The following is a 17240-nucleotide window of genomic DNA, read 5'->3' as shown; positions in this document are numbered from 1 at the left end:
AGTTACAGGAATCAGGATTAATAAAGCCTACGCCACGGCCTGTTTTACAAAATTGTGGGCCTACCACATGGATGGGCATTCATAAAATTCCATCGTGGCCGACACGGTAGGCTACACCCCACTAAGCACGAGCCCTCTTTTTTTCTTATTTTTTTGTGCTTTAAAAACGGTAGGCTTACCACATAGATGGGCATTCATAAAATTGAATTTCAGGCAATACTGTAGGCTACACCTCAGTAAGCATGGGCCGACGCCTTTTGGAAATCTTTTTTTGGACCGGCCTGACTTCCACGGACATTGATTTAGATTGGTCCACAGACCAAATCTAAATCAATAATGTTTGGTTCACATTTTGTACGGTATGGACTAGTCTTGATTTGTCCCAAATAAAGCAAGGCTATAAATGACATATTTTCAACTGTCATTCAGAACCGAAATTAACCTGATTTCAACATCAAGAAAATGTGTTTTTTTTCAACGTCCTGAAAAATATTTATTTTAAACGTATGGAAAACACATATTTTCACCTTTCATTCAGAACCTAAATTGAACCTAACTTCAGCGTCTGGAAAATATATATTTTAGACCTCTTTTCAAATTTATTTTGCTTACTGGGACTATTCTAGTTTTGCCGGTGCATTTTTTTGGTTTCGCATAGTGTGGCAGAACGGTAAGGACCGGCCCTGATCTCAGCCATAGCTATACCAGGAAGTGCTGTTGGGGATGAATCATAATTAGTTGGGTAACAGATTGACATAATAATGCTTATGTGAGATGTTTGTCATTAGAATGTCTTCTTTTTGGACTATAGTGTTGGCAGTTTGCAGTTATCCTTTCTCTGCTAGGGCTCAATTACTTGGGCCCCAGAGAGGGGAGAGGTCAGGCTTGTCATCATATGTGAACGTATCTTTTAAACCATGTGAAGGAATGATTGAGGGGGAACCAATTATCTCTTGGCTCCACAATGTTTGTGTGCTAGTCACTCCCTACTTTTCTCATTAGGGGGAGGAGGATGGCAGTATCTGGAAACAGTGTATGTCCCCTCTAAGGTTGCCCTTATCTTGAGCTAGTATATGACCTAAGAGGCTCACTGTCTTCAGTGAGCTTGTCCAGGAGGAGTTGTATTTGAGATGGGAGTATTGAGAATTGACAATTGATATATCCATTGGATGAGGTAATGTTTTGGTATTATGATGTACCAAGAAACAGATTAGAACTTTGTTTAGCAGACCAAACTGAACGATAATTTATAGCTAATGCTGTCTGGATATGGGATACTCCTCTCTCAAGTAAAAATCTTTCTTTGTGAAGCTCCTATTATCTGTAGTTTGTCATGTCGACTAGGGGGTGGATCTTTGCTATAAAATATCTCAGTTGCCATTATGTTGACCACTCTCAACTTTTCATTAGAGATACTGAAATGTTGAAAGTCAAATGCTATTGCAAAAGCTTAATTATTATTAAAGGTGAAGTTTAATAAGTGTGTGATTTGCTCTCTCATTACTTGGTAATACAGGAAATTTCCACGACACAAGAGATCCATAGGTTTTGGACTTTCTAGGGAGTTTTTCCTAGCCACCGTGCTTCAAAACCTGCATTGCTTGCTGTTTGGGGTTTTAGCCTGGGTTTCTGTACAGCACTTTGAGATATGGGGATCTGCTGAAAGACACCCTGGTGAGGGGTGGAGTGCGCAAGTGTTACAACTGTGGGAAGCCGGGTCATTTTGCTGCTGACTGCTCCGAGCCAACGAATCCACAGAGGAACAAAGGCAGGAGGGGCCCGAGAGGAGGGGGCAAGAAGAGGAGGAAAAGGAGCACATGCATGGACAGCCCCATTCCAACAACAGCCGTGGCAGCCACCTCCCAACCAATGGCAGGTCGGGCCACCTCACGGGGTCCAGCAACAGCAACAGTAGGGCACACAAGGAGTCCCTCTAGGCAGAGGACAACCTGGAGCCTGGCAGACGGGGCCGCCGGCACAGACTACCCTGTACAATCCAGGACAGGGACAGGAGGAGGAGTATTGACATGATGAGAAGACAGGGACAGTTGTGCTAAAATCCTCAGAGCAACAAGAGCATTTGTTTTTAAAGTGTCACACCCTTCTGAGAGTAGAGCCAACAGTGGAGGCTTGCGTCAATGGTGAGTCACTAATATTTATTGTTGATACTGGGGCTGCTATGTCTGTCATTAACTGCAAGGCTATGATAAAACCTCCCATGTCTAATGAAATAGTCACAACTGTAGGGGCTTCAGGCCTCCCACTCAGAGAGCAGGTAACTATGCCTCTGCCTGTCTCCTTTTGTGAGGAGAAGTGTCAACATCAATTTCTCTACTCTGACGACTGTCCTGTCAATCTGATGGGCAGGGACCTCCTGTGTAAACTTGGCATCAACATAACATGTGGCCAAACCGGTTTAACTGTTATTCATGAAGAAGAGGAGGAAGGGGGGGAGCAATTGATGTTCATGTCTGAGTTTTGTGACTGGTATTATGCATGGGATGTTGATGATGAGGTGCCCAATATTGCTCGTGTTTTCTCAATGGCCAAAACCCATTGGGACAACGAGGGCAGTTTCATGTCTGAAGCAGGCACCTCCCATTTTTCACCATTGACAAGAGATCTCCATTATGAGAAACAATGGCTGTGTGCTACATTACAGGATGAGTCAGTGCAGTGTGAGGGTTTATACTGTAGCAGTGATTTCCGTGCTTTAGGGTTTAATCTAACCCTGCACAGAAAGAGCTCTACCTGTTTGAGGACAGCGCACCAAATGTGTCCCTGGCAAAATCAGACAGAGTAGAATGGGTGGACACTGGAATTTGGGTGAAATGCTTGGTTGATGCTACAGACTGGGAGATGCGCCCTGATGGGTCAACTTATTCACCCAGCACACTGACAAGTTGTTACCCACTCAGTTAGGGAACACCAACTGAGAGGGGTGTGCATGGTGTTGATCACGTTTCTTTTTCTACCAATGTCATGTTGTTGAGTGAAGACTCACCCCTCCTGAGAGGGGTCCCTGAATGCCTATGGGCAAGGGACAAGTATGATTTTGGGAGAATAAAGGGAGCTGAGCCAATGGTAGTCACTCCTAAAGATACCAGGCGCCCATCTAGAGCAGAGTATCCAGTCAGTAGGGAGGCAATAGCAGGTATTACTCCTGTTCATGCATCCTTGTTAGCTAATGGTGCTTTAATTCCCTGTCCAGAATCACCCTGTAACACCCCTATCTTGCCTGTTAGAAAACCTTCAGGTGATTGGAAATTGGTCCAGGACTTAAGGCCTGCGAACGATGCAGTTTTTGCCTGTGCCCCGGTGGTACTTAATGTTACTACACTGTTGGGGCAGTACCACCCACAGCAGAGTGGTTCTCTGTGATTGATTTGACGAATGCATTTTTCAGTATTCCAGTGGAACCAGAATCTCAGTTCTGGTTTGCCTTCACATTTCTAGGAAAGCGATTTACTTGGACTCCAATGGGTTACGTGGAATCCACCGCTATTTTTTCAGTGGTTTTAGAACAAAATCTGGAGGGTTTTATACCCCCTGAGGGCAGCTCTCTGATTCAGTATGTGGATGAATCAGCTCTCTGATTCAGTATGTGGATGAATCAGCACTCTGATTCAGTATGTGGATGAATCAGCACTCTGATTCAGTATGTGGATGAATCAGCACTCTGATTCAGTATGTGGATGAATCAGCACTCTGATTCAGTATGTGGATGATTTGTTGTTGTGCTCCAGCTGAATGGAAACTTGTGAAACTGATACTCGGGCTCTGTTGGTATTTCTCGCTGAGAATGGCCACAACGTTTCAAAGAAGATGTTACAGTTGGTTTCACAGACAGTGAGGTATTTGGGTTATGACATCTCTCCCAATGGCAGGCAGCTGGGTAAAGAGAGGATACAGGCTATTCTCTCTGTCCAACAGCCGGTTACTAAACGACACATGATGTCATTGACTGGTATGGCAGGGCGTGGGGCGTGGTTACCTGAATATGCTGAGGTGGTGCAGCCGCTTGCTGACCTTATTTATGGCCACAAAAATGGCAATGATTGACAAAATGAAGTGGACAACAGAGGGACTGACTGCTCTGACCAGACTGGAACAACTCATGACTACTTCTCCCTGTTTGGGGCTCCCTGACCATTCCAAACCTTTTAACCTCTTTGTTTGTGACAAAAATGGTTTTATGTCATCTGTTTTAACACAGGAACATGGAGGAAAGCAGCGCCCATTTGGGTATTATTCCAAACAGCTGGACAGTGTGGCCAGAGGTCTGGTTTGTTGTTTGAGAGCTGTGGCTGCTGCTAATGAAGCTGTGTTGGCTTGTGCAGACATTGTTGCCATGTGTGAACTCACTGTACACATTCCTCATGCTGTACATGCTCTTATTTCACAGGCAAAGACGGCCCATCTAACACCAGCTCGACTGCTCCATTATCAGAATGTTCTTCTGACAATGTGTCATGTGACCCTGAAGAGGCGCACTGTGTTAAAATCTGCTACTCTGTTGCTCACCGAGGACGATGGAGAGCCTCACGACTGTGCTGAACTGGTGGAGCTTGTCTCGAAACCAAGTTTAAACCGGATTTAACTGATGTCGCTTTGCAAAATGCACATTTGTAACTGTTTGTAGATGGCTCTGCTCAGCGTTCTGAGAAAGGAGAACCATTGGTTGCGTATGCAGTTACTACTGCCTCAACCAGGCTCAGGACAGGAGTCCAGCAAACAATAGCCGCTCCCATATCGAAAGAAGAAGAAGGCAAATGCATCCACTGGATGAGCATCACAGTAGGAATCACGAGGGAAACACTTGGTGGTCACTGCTTAACTACACAGTAAAGACTGAACTGATGTTAGGAAATACCTCCTGTTATGTATGTAGCTTGTTTCCACATTCAGCGATCTCCCCATTCTTCCCCATTTTTGCAATAAAAGATCTCAGTTGCCATTATGTTGACCACTCAACTTTTCATTAGAGATACTGAAATGTTGAAAGACAAATGCTATTGCAAAAGCTTAATTATTATTAAAAGTGAAGTTTAAGTGTGTGATTTGCTCTCTCATTTCTTGGTAATACAGGAAATTTCCATAACAGTGCAGACAAAATGGAAAAGGCCGCTCAAAATGGAAGATGGAAGTGGTTGAGCTGTGATCTGTCTAAAAAGAACCCCACATCTAAACTCTGTGTGTCTTACTGCAGTTGATAGAAGTACATTCTACATTCAGAACATTAACATGTATTGGAGATTCACGCTAAATATACACAAACAAGGGTGCACTTTTGCACACAGAGCAAGAGGTTTTGAATGTAGCATTGTTGCACAGTGAAAGGCAGGTATTAGCTTCAGATTATTACTTAGATGTTAAGTCCCTGATCTAGATAGATATCCAATCACTGAATGCATTTTAGTGGACCAAGTTAAGAGTAAGAATTTGACTAATCATCAGGTGTGTCCTTTCTCTGAGGGGGAACATGAGGGGACCAACTCAGCAGACTCCTCTTTAAAAGCTAGTCCTCCAGGTGACGCCCACCCAGACAGTTTTGAGAAGGACTTGACAATCTCAGAGTTACTCTATTCCAACTCACTTTTAATAGTTAAACCTAACAAAGGTATTAGCATTTTGAATGGTCTGGAAAAAAAGTATAGAAAATCCTGCTTGAACCACAGCCCTTTATCCCTCTCTCAAACATGATTGATCCATTGTTAACATTAGAAATTCCTGTAGAAAAATGCCTCAAGTAAATTAGATTTGATCAACCTTATTAAATGCACCTCTTACACTCCTTGAGTGATCGCATCGGGATACATTTTCTAAAACAATTCCATGTACTTTATTGGTGAATTTAGGCCCCACAGCCCTGTCACCATTAAAGGGATAACAGCCCTCCCATCAGCCCCATCCCCTGGGTATCATACTGTACTTACATATGGCCAGCTCTATGAGCCCAGTACACAGCAGCAGGATCTTCAGTCCATAGAGACCTGCCATGTCCAGGAGCGACGATCACACTACAAACTCTTACAATTTATCTGTCTTATTCTCAAACAAAAAACAACAAAAAAACTTTGAAATTGTGTGTATTTGTCTTTACGTATGTCTTCCCCCCGGTCTTATCAGCGGACACAGCTTCCTGAATGTGTTCCCCCTAACCCTAAACCTCGCCTCTGGTCCCTCAGCGCTATGCGACAAGTGATGTCACAGCTAGCTGAGACTCTGTACTTTACCTTATTTTACAGGAAGTTCATCTACGCCACACATCTCCTTCCCTCCACTTCTGATCTTTCCTCTGAGATGCACAGCATCAGATACATACAAAATACATATGTTTGTTTAGTGTAGCCTGGCTTGAAGTGTGTTTAGACATTTAACTAATCTTCAGAGAAAGAGAGGGCATGGTCTCACAGTGAGGCATGGCTGATTTGTCTGTAAAAGTGTTAAACAAAAGGCTTTTTGAACTCAAACAAGGATTACTTCCATATAACAGAGTTATAAGTGTTGAATAATATAGTTTGTCCTGTGTGGTTCAGTTGGTCTAGCGTGGTGCTTACGATGCCCCCCGAATACAACAGGTGTAAACCTTACAGTGAAATGCTTACTTACAAGCCCTTAAACAACAATGCAGTTTAAAAATTCAGGATAAGAATAAGAAAAAAAGTAACAAATAATTAAAGAGCAGCAGTAAAATAACAATAGCGAGACTATATACAGGGGGGTACCGGTACAGAGTCAATGTGCAGGGGCACCGGTCCGTTGAAATAATATGTACATGTAGGTAGAGTTATTTAAAGTGGCTATGCATAGATGATAACAACAGAGAGTAGCAGCGGTGTAAAAGGGGGGGCAATGCATATAGTCTGGGTAGCCATTTGATTAGGTGTTCAGGAGTCTTATGGCTTGTGGGAAGAAGCTGTTTAAAAGCCTCTGGGACCTAGACTTGGCGCTCCGGTACCGCTTGCCGAGCGGTAGCAGAAGGAACAGTCTATGACTACGGTGGCTGGAGTCGTTGACAATTTTTAGGGCTGTCCTCTGACATCGCCTGGTACAGAGGTCCTGGATGGCAGGAAGCTTGGACCCAGTAATGTACTGGGCCGTACGTACTACCCTCTGTAGAGCCTTGCAGTCGGAGGCTGAGCAGTTGCCATACCAGACAGTGAAGCAACCAGTCAGGACTTAGACTTCACAACTGTCTTGGTGTGCTTAGACTATGGTGGTTTGTTGGTGATGTGGACAACAAGGAACTTGAAGCTCTCAACCTGCTCCACTGCTTCCGGCAAACTTAATGATGGTGTTGGAGTCATCAAATCAAATCAAATGTATTTATATAGCCCTTCGTACATCATCTGATATCTCAAAGTGCTGTACAGAAACCCAGCCTAAAACCCCAAACAGCAAGCAATGCAGGTGTAGAAGCACGGTGGCTAGGAAAAACTCCCTAGAATGGCCAAAACCTAGGAAGAAACCTAGAGAGGAAACAGGCTATGTGGGGTGGCCAGTCCTCTTCTGGCTGTGCCGGGTAGAGATAACAGAACATGGCCAAGATGTTCAAATGTTCATAAATGACCAGCATGGTCCAATAATAATAAGGCAGAACAGTTGAAACAGGAGCAGCAGCACAGCCAGGTGGACTGGGGACAGCAAGGAGTCATCATGTCAGGTAGTCCTGAGGCATGGTCCTAGGGCTCAGGTCCTCCGAGAGAGAGAAAGAAAGAGAGAATTACAGAGAGCATATGTGGGGTGGCCAGTCCTCTTCTGGCTGTGCCGGGTGGAGATTATAACAGAACATGGCCAAGATGTTCAAATGTTCATAAATGACCAGCATGGTCCAATAATAATAAGGCAGAACAGTTGAAACAGGAGCAGCAGCACAGCCAGGTGGACTGGGGACAGCAAGGAGTCATCATGTCAGGTAGTCCTGAGGCATGGTCCTAGGGCTCAGGTCCTCCGAGAGAGAGAAAGAAAGAGAGAATTATAGAGAGCATATGTGGGGTGGCCAGTCCTCTTCTGGCTGTGCCGGGTGGAGATTATAACAGAACATGGCCAAGATGTTCAAATGTTCATAAATGACCAGCATGGTCCAATAATAATAAGGCAGAACAGTTGAAACAGGAGCAGCAGCACAGCCAGGTGGACTGGGGACAGCAAGTAGTCATCATGTCAGTGTCACGGTTTTCTTTATGTGAAGGAGAGTCGGACCAACATGCGGCGTTTAGATTGCGATCCATGCTTATTTAAACTGAAGCAACACAAATCTAAATACAAACACTACAAAACAATAAACGTAACGAAAACCGAAACAGCCTAATACTGGTGCACATACACACAGAACAAGGACATCAAGACACTAAGGACAATTACCCACAAAACCCAACACCAAACAGGCTACCTTAATATGGTTCCCAATCAGAGACAATGACGAACACCTGCCTCTGATTGAGAACCATATCCGGCCAAACATAGAACTAGACAAACTAGACATGTAACATAGAATGCCCACCCAGCTCACACCCTGACCAACCAAAACATAGAAACATACAAAGCAAACTATGGTCAGGGTGTGACAGTACCCCCCCCCCCCCCCCAAGGTGCGGACTCGGCCGCAAAACCTGAACCTATAGGGGAGGGTCTGGGTGGGCATCTGTCCGCGGTGACGGCTCTGGTGCTGGACGTGGCCCCCATTTCACCGTAGTCTTAGTCCCCCACCTTGTCCGCTTCCGTGGCCTCCTCACCATGGCAACTCTTCTCAATGGACAGAGGGGTGGCAGCTCGGGACAGACGGGCGGCAGCTCGGGACAGAGGGGCGGCAGCTCGGGACAGAGGGGCGGCAGCTCGGGACAGAGGGGCGGCAGCTCGGGACAGAGGGGCGGCAGCTCGGGACAGAGGGGCGGCAGCTCGGGACAGAGGGGCAGCTCGGGACAGAGGGGCAGCTCGGGACAGAGGAGCTCTGGCGGCCCCTGGCTGACTGGCGGCACCTGGCTGACTGGCGGCACTGGCGGCCCCTGGCTGACTGGCGGCACTGGCGGCCCCTGGCTGACTGGCGGCGCGCACTGGTGGCCCCTGGCAGACGGGCGGCACTGGCGGCTCCTGGCAGACGGGCGGCACTGGCGGCGCTGGGCAGACGGGCGGCACTGGCGGCGCTGGGCAGACGGGCGGCACTGGCGGCGCTGGGCAGACGGGCGGCTCAGGCGGCGCTGGGCAGACGGGCGGCTCAGGCGGCGCTGGAGAGGAGGAAGGCCCCGGCAGCGCTGGAGAGGCGGGAGACTCCGGCAGCGCTGGAGAGGCGGGAGACTCCGGCAGCGCTGGAGAGGCGGGAGACTCCGGCAGCGCTGGAGAGGCGGGAGACTCCGGCAGCGCTGGAGAGGCGGGAGACTCCGGCAGCGCTGGAGAGGCGGGAGACTCCGGCAGCGCTGGAGAGGCGGGAGACTCCGGCAGCGCTGGAGAGGCGGGAGACTCCGGCAGCGCTGGAGAGGCGGGAGCCCCTGTAAGGATGGGCCGGAGAGACAGCCTGGTGCGGGGGGCTGCCACCGGAGGGCTGGTGCGTGGAGGTGGTGACGGATAGACCGGGCCGTGCAGGTGCACTGGAGCTCTTGAGCACCGAGCCTGCCCAACCTTACCCGGTTGAATGGTCCCGGTCGCCCTGCCAGTGCGGCGAGGTGGAATAGCCCGCACTGGGCTATGCAGGCGAACCGGGGACACCGTGCGCAAGGCTGGTGCCATGTAAGCCGGCCCAAGGAGACGCACTGGAGACCAGATGCGTAGAGCCGGCTTCATGGTACTTGGCTCGATGCCCACTCTAGCCCGGCCGATACGCGGAGCTGGAATGTACCGCACCGGGCTGTGCACCCGCACTGGGGACACCGTGCGCTTCACAGCATAACACGGTGCCTGCCCGGTCTCTCTCGCCCCCCGGTAACCACAGGAAGTTGACGCAGGTCTCCTACCTGGCTTCGCCATACTTCCTGTGAGCCTCCCCCCAATACATTTTGGGGGCTGACTCTCGGGCTTCCATCCACGACGCCGCGCTGCCTCCTCATACCAGAGCCTCTCCACCCTTGCCGCCTCCAGCTCTTCCTTGGGGCGGCGATATTCCCCAGGCTGTGCCCAGGGTCCTTTACCTTCCAACTCATCCAAATAATGCAGCCTCTCCCACTGCTGCTGCTGCTGTTGCTGCTGCTTGTTACCACGCCGCTTGGTCCTGTTGTGGTGGGTGATTCTGTCACGGTTTTCTTTATGTGAAGGAGAGTCGGACCAACATGCGGCGTGTAGATTGCGATCCATGTTTATTTAAACTGAAGCAACACAAATCTAAATACAAACACTACAAAACAATAAACGTAACGAAAACCGAAACAGCCTAATACTGGTGCACATACACACAGAACAAGGACATCAAGACACTAAGGACAATCACCCACAAAACCCAACACTAAACAGGCTACCTAAATATGGTTCCCAATCAGAGACAATGACGAACACCTGCCTCTGATTGAGAACCATATCAGGCCAAACATAGAACTAGACAAACTAGACATGTAACATAGAATGCCCACCCAGCTCACACCCTGACCAACCAAAACATAGAAACATACAAAGCAAACTATGGTCAGGGCGTGACAGTCAGGTAGTCCTGGGGCATGGTCCTAGGGTTCAGGTCCTCCGAGAGAGAGAAAGAAAGAGAGAAGGAGAGAATTGCAGAACACACACTTAGATTCACACAGGACATCGAATAGGACAGGAGAAGTACTCCAGATATAACAAACTGACCCTAGCCCCCCGACACATAAACTACTGCAGCATAAATCCTGGAGGCTGAGACAGGAGGGGTCAGGAGACACTGTAGCCCCATCCGAGGACACCCCCGGACAGGGCCAAACAGGAAGGAGTCATGACTGGCTGTGCAGTCATGAGTTAACCGGGAGTACAGGAGGGGACTGAGCACACACCCCTGAGGGGCCCCTGTGTTGAGGATCAACGTGGCGGGTGTGTTGTTACCTACCCTTACCACCTGGGGGTGGCTCGTCAGGAAGTCCAGGATCCAGTTGCAGATGGAGGTGTTTAGTCCCAGTGTCCTTAGCTTATTGATGAGCTTTGAGGGCACTATAGTGTTGAATGCTGAGCTGTAGTCAATGAATAGCATTCTCACATAGATGTTCCTTTTGTCCAGGTGGGAACGTTCACACATACATATGTGGATAATATTTACCTTAAACAATTAACTAGGAACCTTGCTGTGTGAAGGTTAGGTTTCCCAGTGTCATGTTAGAATGTCCCTCCTGGCCAATCTCAGTTTTTCTGGGGTGGCCAGAAGAAAGGTAAGTTTTTCCTTCGCTCTTTAACGGTCAAAGTTAGGATGGGGAGAGTCAGCTGTTGCTAGATCTGTGCCTATAAGCCAGAGGTGTCAAATTCATTCCATGGAGGGCCTAGTGTCTGCGGGTTTTTGTTTTTTTCCTTTCAAATTAAGCCCTAGACAAGCAGTTGAGGGGAGTTCTTTACTAATTAGTAACCGTAATTCATCAAGTACAAGGAAGGAGCGAAATCCGCGGACATTCGGTCCCCCGTAGAATGAGTTTGACACGTGCTATAAGCCAATGATGTAAATTCTACACTGTAAAAATAGTACACTGAACAAACATATAAACAAGTGTTGGTCCCATGTTTCATGAGCTGAAATAAAAGATCCCAGAAATGTTCCATAAAAAGCTTATTTCTATAAATATTTTTTTATTTTCTCTCAATATATTTTACATCCCTGTTAGTGAGCATTTCTCCTTTGCCAAGATAATCCATCTACCTGACAGGTGTGGCATGTCAAGAAGCTGATTAAAGCTGGTGGAGGGTTCTCCCTCTGAATTTTTTGGGGCATAAAGCCAATGTCCTGTATTTCTACTAGGGCTGTCCCAGACTAAAACAAATCTAGGTCAACAAAGAGTAGTCTTTTCTTTCGACCAATCGATTGGTTGAATTTTTTTAACGTTGTATTTCTCCATATGTGTTTTAATAAAATCAACTAATATGTAGGCTACTGAACTTTGTCTGATGCTTTAACCTTAAACCTTGTTTAATTAAATGATTAAGAGGGAAAAAACTGTTCCCGACCCCCCATCTCCTGCCGGCCTTAGCAGATTCTGCCGTTACGCTCCTGAAGTTGACAGTTATAGGCTACACCAGCGGTCGGCAACCTTTTCCATTTGGCGTGCCAATTATCTTCCCATTTCCACCAATCTGCGTGCCAGTTATGATTTTCATACGCACATATTCATGGAACAGTTTAATTTAATTTATAATAGTCTTTGTATCGCAAAATCATTGTCTGTTGTCTGTGGTACATTATATCTCAATCTAAAGGAAAATTGTACAAATCTAAAAATAACTTTTACTGCCAACTTTGTAAAAAAAATTGCCTAAATAGAGCCAACACATTAAACCATTACAGCCTGCAGGTAGAAAATATCCTGATCAAAATAAATATTATAAATCATATTGGCTACAAATGGTCTGCAAAGAACTAGAAACTATCAACTGGGTTGCCCAGAAACTTGAGCTAGCAAACTTGTAACATTGTATAAAAATATTCTGGGCCCTCAGAGTTTCCCGTGCCAAAGAGCTCGGGACAGGTTATTTGTGCAAGGAATAAGAATTAGTCATGCATTTTATGATGTTTCCACTGGATCAGAGCATTACATTTTTCCCTTTCATGCCGAATGGTTATTGAAAGGGAGAGAGCTATAAATATTGTTCAAATACTTTGAGGAACTATTGTCATTCCCAAATGATTATAAAAATAGACTTTGTTTCCTTGTTGTTTGAGGTGAAGAAAAATGTCATTTTTTCTCCACAGCTCATTAGTGGTGGTGAGTTAAGGCAATCAGAAAAACTAATCAGACATCCCCAAATGGGCACATTTATGGGCCTACTGTACATTTGTGCCGAGGCCAGGTAGACTAGTCTTACTTCTATATGCGTAATCAGGTACATTGGCTTGCGAAAGTATTCACCCCCCTTGGGGGTTTGTATCATTCAATTTACACAACATGCCAACCACTTTGAAGATGCAAAAAATGAGAAACAAACAAAAAATAACTAGTTTCAAAAGTCAATAGTTTGTAGAGCTGCAAGTCTCTTGGGGTGTCTCTATAAACTGGCCACATCTAGCCACTGGGATTTTTGCCCATTCTTCAAGGCAAAACTGCTCCAGCTCCTTCTAGTTGGATCGGTTCCGCTGGTGTACAGCAATCTTTAAGTCACACCACAAATTCTCAATTGGATTGAGGTCTGGGCTTTGACTAGGCCATTCCAAGACATTTAAATGTTTCCCTTTAAACACTCAAGTGTTGCTTTAGCAGTATACTTAGGGTCATTGTCCTGCTGGAAGTTAAACCTCCATCCCAGTCTCAATTCTCTGGAAGACTGAAACAGGTTTCCATCAAGTATTTCCTTGTATTTAGCGCCGTCCATCATTCCTTCAATTCTGACCAGTTTCCCAGTCCCTGCCGATGACAATTATGTTTTGGGGTGATGAAAGGTGAGTTTTCCTTGATGGTCAAAAAGCTCAATTTTAGTCTCATCTGACAAGAGTACCTTCTTCCATATGTTTGGGGAGTTTCCCACAAGCCTTTCAGCGAACACCAAACGTGTTTGCTCATTTTTTTCTTTAAGCAAAGGCATTATTTTGTCAACTCTTCCATAAAGCCCAGCTCTATGGAGTGTACAGCTTAAAGTGGTCCTATGGACAGATACTCCAATCCTCGCTGTTCCCAACAGCAATTACAGTTGACCAGGGCAGCTCTAGCAGGGCAGAAATTTGACAAACTGAAATAAAAGCTGAAATAAATCACTCTCTACTATTATTCTGACGTTTCACATTCTTAAAATGAAGTGGTGATCCTAACTGACCTAAGACAGAGAATTCTTACTCAGATTAAATGTCAGGAATTGTGAAAAACTGAGTTTAAATGTATTTGGCTAAGGTGTATGTAAACTTCTGACTTCAACTGTATCCATTCATCATCATCAATAGTGTCTCCCAGGGCCTCCTGGGTGGTGCAGTGGTCCCCTAGAAAAGGGGACCGGGAGTGGCGCAGTGGTTAAGGGCGCTGTACTGCAGCGCCAGCTGTGCCACCAGAGACTCTGGGTTCGCGCCCTAGCTCTGTCGCAGCTGGCCGCGACCGGGAGGTCCGTGGGGAGACGCACAATTGGCCTAGCATCGTCTTGGTTAGGGAGGGTGTGTCCGGTAGTGATATCCCTGTGTACATGTCTCATCGAGCACTAGCGACTCCTGTGGCGGGCCGGGAGCAGTGCACGCTAACCAGGTCACCAGGTGCACAGTTTCCTCTGACACATTGGTGCGGCAGGCTTCCGGGGTGGATGCGCGCAGTGTTAAGAAGCAGTGCAGTGGGGTTGTGGGGTTGTGTTTCGGAGGACGCATGGCTTTCGACCTTTGTCTCTCCCGAGCCTGTAAGGGAGCCCGTAAGGGAGTTGTAGCGATGAGACAAGATAGTAACTACTAGGGGGTAAAATAAAAATTATAAAAAAAATTACAAATTGTGTCTCCCAGGTCTTCTTCACATTTTTGTTTGACATGTTTGTGTCATCTAGAAACGCTTATTGATACAGTTTGGCAATCAACTTTAGAGGTTTGTCAAACTGCCTTAAAATAGATTCACAGAGAGAATAAAGTGTTGCATCTGCCATAGCCATAGCACCATGAGACTGGTCTTCCCTGGTTGCCTGGACCTGCTGAGAACTCTGTCACCATCTGATCCTGCTCAGGTGACGCATTAAAAATAATTACCTTGGTGTACATTTATACATTATATTATCCAAGAATAGAATCAATGGTTCAATAATTGAATGTATATTTTTTTCTTCTGTGAAGTCAAACAGCAGTTACCTCGTCAGCCACATCAATCAAATAAAGAGTAGCCAGTTCCTGCTTTGCTTGCTTTTACAACTCAGAGAAAAAGTGCAACACACACAGACACCAGCTACAGACAGCAGTACCATGCTGGTCCTATATTAACAGCTTTGCGTTCCCAACGGGCACAGTTCATCATAATGATGTCTTTTCCAGACGACGGTTAGATTTTGGTTGATTTTGAAAATTATATGGACACTTGCTTGTCGAACAGCTTATTCCAAAATCACGGGCATTAACATGGCGTTGGTCCCCCCTTTGCTTCTATAACAGCTTCCACTCTTCTGGGAAGGATTTCCACTAGATGTTGGAACATTGCTGCGGGGACTTTTACATTCTAGCAGACGCTCTTAGTGCATACGTTTTCGTACTGGTCTCCCATGGAAATTGGGGCAGATGACATTCTCCTGGCATCCACAAAACCCAGATTCGTCCTTCACCCAGATGGTGAAGCGTGATTCATCACTCCAGAGAATGTTTCCACTGCTCCAGTTTGGAACTCGGTATTGAGTGTTGCACCCGAAGACAGACGATTTTTATACACTACGCGTTTCAGCAACGGCGGTCACATTCTGTGAGCTTGTGCGGCCTACCACATCGTGGTTGAGCCATCGTTGCTCCTAGACGTTTCCACTTCCCAACAGCAATTACAGTTGACCAGGGCAGCTCTAGCAGGGCAGAAATTTAACAAACTGACTTGTTGGAAAGGTGGCATCCTATGACGGTGCCACGTTGAAAGTTACTGAGCTCTTCAGTAAGGCCATTCTACTGCCATTGTTAGGCTACGGAGATTGCATGGCTGTGTGCTCCATTTAATACACCTGTCAGAAACATGACGCCTTCTAGGAAACGTCTAAAAAACATTCATATGCAACCAGAATCCGACCTGATTAAGACGGCTTATTTCTGACGTCCTTATAACTCAAATCCAACCAAAATATGACCCGTTTAGGACCTCCCGGTATTTCTCATGTCATGCATCTCACAGCAGCAATGTTACCCGTTTAAGACATACTTAATATTTCACATCTATACTCAGAGGCTAAAATAAATGTTGAGGATGCATGCCAGCAAAGCCACAACACAACACAACACTAAACAATACATTCATTGCACTATAATGGTGACAAACTGTGCCCACAATCTGTTAGGGCCTACATGAAGCTGTCCCAACAGCAGACCCAACACCTTACCTGGCTATCAGCGGAGCCTTGTCTGGCAGCGAAACAGTTCATTTAGCCTCATTTTCAACCTTTTAAAAAAACAATGCTGATATGGCTGACTTGTTTAAATAAATGTGGTTTCTACTGACAATTGAGATGTATAAACTATGTCCTTTGTGGGCAAATTATTTCATCAAACTTTGTCATCAAAGTCTGTCATTCTCTGGATTTATAGTGCTTTCAAGACAACTGGGAACTCGGAAAAAAACAAGGTTGAATCATGATGACGTCAGTGATATTCAGGTCATAGCTCTAGAAAGAGGCCCAAGTTCCCGACTTACAATTCTGAGATGTATGACCGTTCAAAACATATTTTCCCAGTCTGAGCTTGTTTTTCCCCGAGATTCCCAGTTGTCTTGAACTCATTGAAGATAGATTTGCCAGTTCCGAGTTAACAGTTGTTTTGAACGTGGCAGAAATCATGCTGAATTCACAGCATGGCCAATGTTGAATGTTTATAATTTTAAGCTTGGAAAAGAGACCCTTAAACCCAGAATTGGGACCATGAACCCACTCGGGCTAGTGATTGCTTTGCAATGTTTGCAGTTAGCCACTGATTCTTTCCAAACCAGTCATTGTTGAATTAGCGATTTCCAACTTGTTGTGTAATGTTTATGTCCAAAGGCCGATGAGCACTGATACGTTTGATCTATAATTTATCTTCATATGACAAGGATTGAAAAGGATTTGCCAGCAGATTGTTGACTTAATTCATGATGATGACTGCTAGCCAAGATTTTGAAAGTATGATGTTGACATGATCAGTCCAATCAAAGGTACTGTACATATAACATGATTTGACATCATTGTATCTGTAGCCAATGACCCTGAACCTTCTTGGACGGGCACTTCTAATGTAACTCTATGGCAGCATCCAAGGGGCTTGAATTTTCCAGCGCTACCCTTAGATTTTGCAGTGACTTTAGTGTCCCCATGAGTGACAGAACACTGAGCCAATCACGGTGCAACTAGAGAATATAGCCAACCCCTACGCTCCGTATTTTCCGCTGGCTGCCCCACCACCACAGAAAGCACTGAGCTAGGCTGAAACACATGCATTTTGGAGCTGCCTTACTCAAGAAATCAAAAAAGAG

General features: G+C 46.0%; 1 protein-coding gene across 2 annotated transcripts in view; it reads right to left on the bottom strand.

The window, feature by feature from the left end:
- The window catches only part of LOC149983618 (receptor-type tyrosine-protein phosphatase C-like), a 48616-nt gene extending 42438 nt beyond the window's left edge, over positions 1-6178 (bottom strand). Inside the window, exon 1 of one of the 2 annotated variants that reach the window (XM_090236260.1) lies at positions 5937-6178. In XM_090236260.1, coding sequence (XP_090092386.1) covers positions 5937-6000 — 64 coding nt within the window. In that variant the 5' untranslated portion in view covers positions 6001-6178. The remainder of the gene's footprint in view (positions 1-5936) is intronic. The other variant, XM_090236261.1, reaches the window with a different exon arrangement.
- Between the last annotated feature and the right edge of the window lie 11062 nt (positions 6179-17240).

Source organism: Oncorhynchus mykiss, chromosome 5 (genome assembly GCF_057628025.1).
Source record: "Oncorhynchus mykiss isolate SJ-2025 chromosome 5, ASM5762802v1, whole genome shotgun sequence".
Lineage (NCBI taxonomy): Eukaryota > Metazoa > Chordata > Actinopteri > Salmoniformes > Salmonidae > Oncorhynchus > Oncorhynchus mykiss.
Note: the sequence above shows the minus strand (reverse complement) of the source record. Positions and strands in the feature narration are given on the sequence as shown.